The 10,164-nt window shown below is 57.8% G+C and overlaps 2 protein-coding genes across 2 annotated transcripts; both read right to left on the minus strand.

Moving 5' to 3' along the window:
• Positions 1 to 771: 771 nt before the first annotated feature.
• LOC120652645 lies at positions 772 to 2,427 on the minus strand. Its single transcript, XM_039930523.1, has one exon. It carries the CDS (start codon positions 2,271 to 2,273, stop codon positions 1,224 to 1,226), a length of 1,050 nt encoding a protein of 349 aa, XP_039786457.1. The 5' UTR covers positions 2,274 to 2,427; the 3' UTR covers positions 772 to 1,223.
• Positions 2,428 to 7,604: 5,177 nt separating this feature from the next.
• Positions 7,605 to 8,652, minus strand: LOC120652646. Its single transcript, XM_039930524.1, has one exon. It carries the CDS (start codon positions 8,414 to 8,416, stop codon positions 7,775 to 7,777), a length of 642 nt encoding a protein of 213 aa, XP_039786458.1. The 5' UTR covers positions 8,417 to 8,652; the 3' UTR covers positions 7,605 to 7,774.
• Between the last annotated feature and the right edge of the window lie 1,512 nt (positions 8,653 to 10,164).

Here is a 10,164-nt window from a genome sequence, read left to right on the forward strand (position 1 = left end):
GTGCCGAGCCCCCGCAGGACTCAGGTGGGGCCGTGCTCGTTTTGTCCGCACGCGCGTCCCGGATCTCGAAACGCCCCCCAATGATGTGCGGCGGCAGCGGGCGGAGGGCGAGGCGGCCCAGGACCCCGACACGGCACGTGCGCGCGCGAGACCCCTCCTCCGGCCTCCCGCCCATGTGCCGCCTCCGCATTTATTCACGCACGGGCCATCCATGCCCCGCCCCCGCTCGCCGCACCCGCACCGGCCGGCGGCGGGGCCGCGCCGGTAACCGTAGCGCATGGGATGGGAGGCGAGACGTCCAATCCGTCCCGGCGATGGCGGGATCTTCATGGATGGATGCGAAAGGACATGGTGCGTGCGCCGGGAGTGAGGGAGACGGCCATGCCTGATCTTCCCGTGGATGCCGATGGGCGCGCGAGCCGCCGTGGTGTGGTGAGTGCGATTATTGTGGAGGAAAGGAAAGGAGGAGGACGTACAACGCCTACGTGTGCCGATCTCCTCTTCTGATTCGTACCGCAGCTGAAAAGCGGGGGCGGCGTAAAGGTAGTGCAAAGGCGGTTGCAGGCAAATGAAATCTCTGGGCCCAGCAGTAAAAGGTCCCTGCGTAGCGCGTACCCAGAGCACCATGTATACAGATACAGGCATACAGCCCCGTAGGAATACGCGTACTGTACGGCGGAAGTATCGCACCAGCAGTTCCAGCTGGATGCACTCTACGTACGTACTGCATGCAGTAAAGCGACTTCGACTCCGAGTGACACGTATTTAGAGTAGTACGAATTTTCGGCGGCGTTGCTTTTCTCACGATGCCGCGGCAGTAGACGCTTTATACTTTGGTACACTACCTTGCACACAGAAGGCGCCACGGACTACTCTATTTTCGCGCCATATTGCTCGACCACATACATCCCTTCCTCCCTCTCCTTCCCTCTGACCCTCTCTCGATGCTCTGTTCGATGTGACCATGGGCAAAACTACCTTCCTCTCCGAACGAGGGAGGTGAACTCACTGACATTGCTAGACCGCCGCCTATACACAGAGCGCACGCAGAGGAAACAAAGAAAAAAGAGGGCATATGAAACTGCTCGCGTACATGACGAACAGCACAGGGGCTGATCAAATCAAGTCGGCCAAGAACTTTTCTCGCGGTCTTGAGATTTCCCTTTCTTTTCATTTCGCCTGCTCGGCCTCTCGGGGAGGCTTGCTTTCTCACGGCAACTTTTTCACCGGGAGAAGACGGGGTTGAGGGTTTTGGTGAGCCCGTGGAGCGCGCCGTAGCCGCGGGAGCTGAAGCCCAGGCAGCCCAGGAGGCCCTGCCGGTACGGGAGGAACGTGCGCCGCCGCATATCCTCCGCCTGTGCCCGGTTCGGCGCCGCGTACAGCCGCTCGTGCGCCGCCGCCACCGTCGTGGACCGCCGCCTGCGACCCCTGCCCTGCCCTCGAGGGCGGGCCTCCTCGCCGCCAGCCGCCTCTGTCGCGGGCGGCGGGCGCGAGGGGCGGAGCCTGGCGGCGAGCTTTTCCCGGGCCGCCCAGGAGGGAGAGAACGCCCACGCTCGTTCGGGCTTGCTGGCACCGGCGGATGCGCCCGCCGCGGGGGCGTCGTTCGCGTGGGCGCTGCTGCTGCTGCTTCCGGGCTCGCTCCTGCTGCGGTGGAGGAGCATGTCCTTGATGAACACCCACCGCCGGGACCCGCGCGCCGACGACGAGGCCGACGAGGAGGAGGACGTGGAGGAGGAGCGCGACGAGGCGGTGACCGGCGGCGCGGCCTCCTCCCGCGCCGCGCCGCCTGGCGCGGGGCCGAGATCCGGCGCGGGGACGAGCGCATTGATCAGCTTGAACCGCGGGGACGCGCCGCGGAGCGGGGACATGGACCGCGCGCGGCGGTGCACGGACGCGCTCCGCGGCGTGAGGTCGCGGCCCCGCGCCGGGGCGCGCCCGCCGCCGCCCTCGTCGTCCTCGTCGCTGCTGGGGTCGAGATCCGGGAGCGGGGGCAGGGTGAGCGGCCGGATCTGGCCGTTGTGGAAGAGCTCGTCGGCGGAGATCATGGGCCCGCCGGGCCCGCCGAACTCGAACTCCGCGTCGCCCGCGCCCCCGCGCCCGCCCGCGCCGGCGGCCGCGGAGGCCGAGGACGACGTCGAGAAGAGGAGGTGGTGGATGGGGCTGGCCGGCGCGCTGAAGAAGTATCCGCCGCCGACGAAGGCAGGGGAACGCCCGGGGCTGGACGGCGCGCTGGCGAACGGGGTGGAGCAGGAGCTGTCGATGTCGTCGTCCATGGCGCCTGCGCCTGCGGACGCTGCGTGGCCCGTCGTGCTCCTCGCGCCGGGTTGACCTGCTTGCAGTGAAGTGGCGGGGCGGTGGAGGCCTGGAGGGGTGGTGCGGTGGGAACTGGGAAGAGGAAGGAGAATGCTGGAGAAAGGCAGGGGAGGGGAGAGGAGAGGTTATAAATGGAGGGCGGGGCAGAATGGAGTGGGCCCGGCGGTGCAGCGGCGGTAACTGTCCGGCGCACGGCACACCGATGGCTTTGGGCGTGGCGACGGGACACGGGGGTCAGCGACTCGGCCGAGCGGTTTGGCCGGATTGGGTTTGTTGACGGCAATCTGCAGGGGAGTTACGTCTGCTTGGGCGGCGTGCCTTGCTATAGGAGAGCTACTGTTGCCACGGAAATACTAGCGCGACATTTCACAACGAAATTTGCTCGTCAGTGCTCGCCATGTAGGAAGAGTCTGAAATGCCTCAAGAGGTGTCTGAAATCTCCCCAACACCAATCAACCTGTAATTTTGGAAGGGTGCGCAAATGCTCGGCCGGATCGAGTAACTAGGAACGAGTAGCAACGGGGTTGCCATGCGCAGACCAATTAGGACAGGGATAGCACAGTGTCGCTGAAGGCCGGGGCTGATGGCATTCAGACATTGAGCTGCAATGCACCGAGAAGTTGTGTCGATCGTATGCCAGACCAATCAGAATCGTGTCGCCCCCGTAGAACCGGGATCCTGGTTACGCTGAACAATCATGCCGGTGCCGACCCAGCTTTTGTACACGCACCACGACGCCAGCTCACCGGAGAAGCCAACGTGTTTCCAGTTTCCATCGCGCTACTCTGACTCGCGAACAGTTACTCTGGTGCCTGTAAGAAGCACGTCCTCGTTGCCTGGGACGGTACACGTCGACCGTATACGCAGCTCCACAGGTGTCCACTGTTTGAGACGTTTGAAACAAGGTAAGAGACCACGCACTGTATTACTGTAACAGTGTACTATCACTTGTCAAGAACGAGCAAATAATGCAGGGCGATACACGATGGCTTCCAGACCCCGTAGACCCGGCCTCACTCGGACGCGTCCAGCCTGAACTGTCGGCGAGCGCATCAAAGATCTCGTCGCGCCATAATGCTACGCCCGAGTATATGCAGGCCGCATTATTCTGACACCTACAGGTCCACCGCAATGCGGCACACCGTGGGAGGCCGCAATGGTTGCAGCATACGCAGGCAAGTTTCGCATTGAACTAGCACAGTAGAAATGGTCACGGAGTTGCGGATGACAGAGGTAAAATCTTCAGAAGCCATGCCAAGCAGGGCAAGCACATTCAGTAATCGAGCTGAATGTGATCCATGAACTGTCTGTCTATGCAACAGGGTAAATAATAACATTTACCACTGATTTGACAGAACAAATGGGGGATATGTAACAACTGAAGGAAACAAAATTACAAGGCAAAGGCTACAGCGTTCATCTCAAATTACAAATTTACACTCCTGCCGTCGTCTCACCACCATGTCGCCGATCACCTCGTTAAGCAGGGAGCTCAGAATCTCGCCCTCCACCTCCTCGCCGGCCTCAAACGCCTCCACCCGGAAATCGACCCACGTGCCCAAGCCCAGCCCGCTGCTCATGTCCTTGTCGACAAGCTCATCCTCCACCCATCCCCCCATGCTCTTCCAGCTGGTGATATCGTTGCAGACTTCGGTCTCGATGCCCCTGCTCAGCGCTGCAACCCCTTTGCTCCATGCTGCATATCCTGCCCGGAAGAAGGTGCTGCGTCTTGCCTCCAGGCACTCATTTACGCAGTCGAACAACAGCCGCCGGTAGCCTCGACGGTCCAAAACTGCTCCGTCCTGTTGTAGCTCTAGAAAGACTGCTACAGTCGGATGGCGTAGTGCACCCGTCTAATCCCAAAGGGTGGTTACTCGGGGAAGTGCAAGCTATCCCTCAGATCTACTCATGGGGCAGGAACACAAGAACACCCGGGAGTTTAGAGTGGTTCGGGCCGCCGGAGCGTAATACCCTACGTCTACTGAGAGATGTATTGCTCTTGAATTGGGTGAGTCTATCCTCCGCCTCTCAGTCCCTTCTTGGACTTGAGTCTTCTCTAACGGGCGTCTCCCTTTTATAGCACAAGAGAGGCGCGTACACAGGTGTTGGACCCCGACAGGTGGGCCCAACGAGGATGTGTAGTATACTACGGAGAAAGACATTTACAATGCTTTGTGAATCTTTTGCCGGATATGCTTCATCACCCTGTAAACTCTCTGGCCGAGGGGGGTCTTCACCTGTCCCATCGACAAGTCGCCCGTTGAGGCTGTGTAGGTTGCGGCGTAGACTGTTGGGTCTACCGCGTATGCGTTATGTTACTCCGTCGCCGAGCTGCCATGTTTAACTGGCGTAGCAGACTGACGCGCGTGTCGTGGGTGGTGCCAGCGTCCGCATTGTGCGCCTTGGTAACGCGCGATCAACAGTACAGCCTGGCAAAAGACACATCGGACTCTGCTGTGGCAGAGCGCACTTAACGTCTCCCGTATTGAAGGCGGTAGGTGGGCGAATCTTCCCGAGGAAGCTTCGCGGCCGTGCGCGTGCCTGTGCCTACGGACACGTGGCGGCTCCGGACCCCCCAGGCGGGGTGTCTGTTCCCTCCCCGCTGAGGGGTCCGGATAGTATATGGGGTCCGGGATCCCGTGGGAGGTCCGGGGCCCCCGGCTGTTTTGGCTGAGTGCTCCCTTCTCCGGGACACGTGGTGACACCGGACCCGTCGCCGAGCGGGATGCGGGTCCGGGACCGCTGGTCCGGTGAGATGGAGTCGGGCCCTAGGGGTCCAGCTGCTCAGCTACTTTGGGCGTAGTTACGGATAACTACACGAGTTTTGACACAGCAAGAGAGCGTACCCTAGTTCAGAGGTACCGACAGAGTGACCCTAGTTAATCTGTTGTCAAGTTTACATTGCTTAGCACATCTTCAACATATTCCAGCTCTGTGTGTCTTGATTGCTTTGAACATTTGGTGACATCTGAGATATCTGAAGCATCTACTGGTGCGGAAGATGCTGAGTCTGCAATCTTATCTTTGCCTAGGACTGCAAACATTGATCACTCGTGATTTTGACACTCCCAATGAATGATATTATGGGACCATCTGAGTCAAAATAGCAAAAGCCAATGTTTGCGGTCCTATTTTTGCAAATTTCTCAATGTCAACTGATGGTGGATTCATCAAGAAATTTCCTGGTCTAGTCTTTACTTCAGAAGAAGATGAATACGCCGTCTTACTCCCTGTTATGAAAATATGAATACTCAGGGGTAAAAAAGGTGTCAACAGTTCAATTAGAAATTTGCGGGAGGAATCGAGGAAGGGCAATCCGAGGAGGCCGGAATCGACAAACGACGGCGGCTCTACTTGGCTCCTGCTCGGCTCGATCTGAGGTCCGGCGGCGGTTCGGTGAACTGGGCGGCGGCGGTTGGGCTGGTGAGCACCAGGGGGCCGAGAGGGTGCGATTTGGGGGCTTGGTTCAGGCTGAGGGTGGCCGGAGGAGGGGGCGTGGCGTGCAGGGACAGGCGGCAGCCATGGCGGGCAGTGGCTGCGGCTCTACTTGTGGCCGCGGGCGGGCGCAAGGAGGCGCGGAGCATGCATCAGGAGGCAGGCACACGCCACGTCTGGCGATAGCGGAGGTCCTCTACCTCCGCTTGCAGTTGCGGAACAGGGATCATTTGCTTGTTCAGCGGACGGTTCCCAGTACGCCTGAGGCATTATTACCGTTGATGCTCTGCCAGCCACGTCCATGCAGGTTGCTTCTACTATTGTTTGCAGAGTTCTAATCACATAGAAATAATGTTTACTTCCAAACATTCTTCATGCTCATATTCCAGCGTTCCAAACACCCATATTTGCAGAGTTTCCGTCGTTTCCATTCCTCTATTTTGACACTACATTCCTATCCCTTTTCTATATTTTATCTCGTTCCTCCGTTTTGCATTCCTTTGTTCCACACAAGCCCTTAGCATTGTTGGGTATGGGCACTTTTCTTGGATTCGGTCGGGCGTGAATCGTGATGATGATGATGAGCATTAGCAATGGGCTTGGGTTTTGAAGCCGAAGAATCAAGGATCTCAGGCACGGTCCGTGCGCACCGCAACAAGGCCATGGACTGAATATAGGCTGGAAAAGTGGTAGAGGCTTAACCCATTTCCCATGAAAAGCCCAACCACCGTATCGGTTCGAAAGAAGTGAAAACTTTTGCAACTTTACACCAGAGGACGCCGAAGACAAGCCTGGCTGTCTTAAAAGTAGTCACACACATAAGACGGATTATTTTTTATATTGCTACAACAATTGTTCCACCTCTAAAAAATTGTTCCGCACTTAAAAGTGTTACGAAAAAATTATAAAGATATTTTTAAAAAAATTTTGTCACAAGAAATACAGTGATGCAGTCAGATTTTAATTTGAATATACAGTTTTAAAAAATATAACTATGTAACATTTGGACAAGATACACTGCGCGGATACGAAATGGCAGCCCATGTCAGTCTGCGATACCATTATAGCCAGGTTCCTTCGACCGTGCAGATCAAGAGGCCCGCGTAGGTTTTTGCCGCTCCTTCCACAACACAATCTACCACTCCGCGCACCGAGAACCCTGCACGTTTTGTTGCGCCCTGCTGCTGCCATGCCAGCACGTCGGGCGTGGGGCGCTGCTACTTGCTAGCATCCACTATTCCACTCTGTCACGACTCACGCGGCGGACATGATACCTGGACAGCGGTAGGCACGGGAGCCACGGGCCAGCACCTGAACTGAATGTTCGTTCAAAAAAAAGCACCTGAACTGAATCTGGCAGCAACCATGAGTATTCGGACAGCAAGGGCTCCGTGTCTCTGTTATTTCTGCTTCTCCCCGTTAACTTTTTGACGAATGCAGATAACAAAAGCAGATCCCTGCAGTAGTATAGTCATACAGATACTGGAAGCAGGCACGGGCCACGGGCGCGCGGCTTATTGGTTATCGGCTTATCGCAAAGAAGCTGTTGCATCAACACGTACTCCTACTGCCATAAAATACAGCCCCATCGTCATTAGAACTAATCATGGTTTAGGTGTACTACAGTACGTTTGGAGAGTTTTAAGTATGCCTACACTAACGGACAAAACTGAGAGTACAATCCGAGGACGCGTCATTCATCAGCTATGCAAATCATGAACACCTGCACAAGCACAACCAGAGTCCCATCATCACCTACGGAATGAATCAATCAAGCAAGCAAGCAATCTTGCGGCGGCCAAATCACAATGCCTAAAAAAAAGCTAAAACAAACGAAATAAACCGACCCAGACACGGATTCAATGGGGAAAAATTGTATTCTGTATAGTATGTAGTAAAAAAATTCTGGAATTCTGTATACAGGCGCTGTGTGCATGTGTATATGTTTGTTTTCGATGAACAAATGCTCAAACTCTGCTGCTGCTGCTGCTGCTGCTAGTGATCCACGATGAGCAGAGGAATCGATCTAGCTGACGCTCCGCTGCATCATCTCGTTGTACTGGAGCCACGAGATCTGGCGCTGCAGCTTCATCTGCGCGTAGAATCTGGCGATGAACTCGTCCGCCTTCACGTCCACCCCGGCGTCGCCCTCCGCGGCCGTGCTGGCGCGGCACGACTCTGCGACAGCGCGCTCCAGCAGCTCCTCCTCCTCGTCGCCGCCGTCGCAGTAGCAGCTCAGCTCCTCCTCTTCGCCGTCGTCGTCTCCCCGCTCGCTCTCCGGGGCGCCGTAGCCGTACGCGGCGCCGTCCTCCTCCAGCGCGCGCGCCGCGGCGTCGCGGAAGAAGTAGCGGTGGTCGTCGCCGTAGAGGCCCGGGGTGTCCGGCACCGCGGGCGCGATGCAGGGGATGAGGCGGAGCACGCGGGCGGACGGGGTGCGGAACCGGAACGCCGGCGTCTCGTCGATGGAGAACTCGCGCTCGCCGTACCGGAGGCGGTCGCCGCGCGCCCCGCCGCCGAGGCCGTGCCCGTGGCGCCGGAGCGTGCGGAGCAGCCGCAGGCTGTGCGCCACGCCGCCCCGGCGGGCCCAGAGCACCGCCAGGCGCAGCAGCCGCCACGCCCGCGTCCCGAACGACGGCTTCTTCACCGCGGCCGCCTTCCCCGCCGCCATTGCGCGCTCGCTGCCGGAAATCTCAGAGGCCGACCGGGCAAATGCTGCCTGCGGAGTTGCCTTTGCTCAGGTTGATTCTGGTTGGTTTGAAGCGATGGCGACTGGCGATACGCTGAGATGAGATGGAGAATGAGATGAGTGGGGCAGAGACGGGGCGAGCTTAAATAGGAGGGACTGAGGGAGGGAGCTCGCCAGCTCGGGGTGCGTTGCTTTGCTTGCGTCCGCAGAGGCGCGGGCGCGGGAGGACGGAGCAGGAAGCGAACGCGTTGAGCAGCTGCCTGCCTGCCTGCTTGGCAGTTGGCGTAAGCTGGAGGAGGCAGCGAGCATGATTGGGCGCGGAGTGGCGTGTGGGGCCCGGGCACCGGGACGGGGGTGGCAGAGGCGGACATGGGACCCGCGGGTTCACACCTTCGGGATGCGGCGGCCGGAAAGCCGGAACGAGATGGCGCGCGTGATTGCGGAGTGGCCGCCGCTCGATCGACGGACGGGGAGGGGAGCGCGGCTCGTGCCCGCGAACGTGGGGCGCGCGTCCCCGTCGTGGCCGCGGGTCGGCGGCCCGCCGCGCGCTGGATCCGGCGAGCGGATTCCTGACCGGCCGCCCATCCTTCCTGGGTTTCCTGAGCTCGCAGTCGTTTTCCCCACACGGTTTTCGCCCGATCAGGTGTGAGTTGTGACCGCCCGTCATCTCATCCTTGGTTTTGTCTCGTTTCGCCCGCGCCGTACATCTGCTCATCTGCTGGCTCGGACGCCCAGTGCATTGCTCCTACGGTCCTACCCTATTTTACCCCCTGCCGGGCTGCTTCGCGCCTGCTTCACTGTAAATTCGCAGACGGCCGATCCTGAGCTGCGATGCGGAGGCGACGACCGGCGCGTTACGACTTGCGTGATCGGACGGTCTATCCATCTCGCGGTTTTCTTGAGCTGCAGTATGCGCGGGAGATCACGCACATGATCTCGTCAAACGTGACATGTTATTCCTTATTTTGTAGGATAATAAAATGGCTACAATACCCCTTTCACAAAATTCTCTAGTTTTTCGCAACCCCGGCCCCCATGCTGGTGGCTAGCTGCTCATTTCGGTGGGGACTAGTAGTACTAGGCGCCTCCGTGGTTTTCTTTATTAAGACGTGAACCGCGTCTGAAGACCTGCGATGTCAACTACCAGCGTAATTTCCGCGGGGGCAGAGCTGTTCCAGGACCACGAGGTCCCGAGAACAACACCATTGCGGTCTCCAGCAATCCCGTGTGCCGAGCAGCGGCAGGCAGCAACCTATGAATAAGCGCATGCCAGAAGTTGCAGTCTCCAGTAATCCAGTGTGCCGAGCAGAACCGAAACAGCGTTGTGCAACGCTTCAATGATTCAATATCTCAAGATCTAGTGGCAAAAAATAACCTGGAGTTTCATTTGAACCGTATCAGTACATGTGAAATATATGTACTCCAATGAGTTTTTTAAAAAAAAATGCATCCCAATGAGCGCATAAGTGTACGAAGAAGTTTATTCTGCTATAGGGTGCATAATCTTGCGACGTATGGAAATGGACTGAGGGAGACGACACTGCATAAGAATTACAAAGATAAATTATGGTCGACGGCGTGGCATGAAATCACCAACATGACCATGTTTAGCAAATAATGACAAAAAGAGGCATAGCAGGAAGCTTCCCAAGAAACTTCATGCAAGCAATGACCACCAGGCAGGAACATATATCATATACGCCTCTGATCCCTGGGGCCACGCACTCACA

The sequence above is a fragment of the Panicum virgatum genome, chromosome 9K, assembly GCF_016808335.1.
Source record: "Panicum virgatum strain AP13 chromosome 9K, P.virgatum_v5, whole genome shotgun sequence".
NCBI lineage: Eukaryota > Viridiplantae > Streptophyta > Magnoliopsida > Poales > Poaceae > Panicum > Panicum virgatum.

Coding starts and splice junctions, on each gene's coding strand:
- LOC120652646 (XM_039930524.1), bottom strand. CDS start 8,416: ATGGCGGCGGGGAAGGCGGCCGCGGTGAAGAAGCCGTCGTTCGGGACG.
- LOC120652645 (XM_039930523.1), bottom strand. CDS start 2,273: ATGGACGACGACATCGACAGCTCCTGCTCCACCCCGTTCGCCAGCGCG.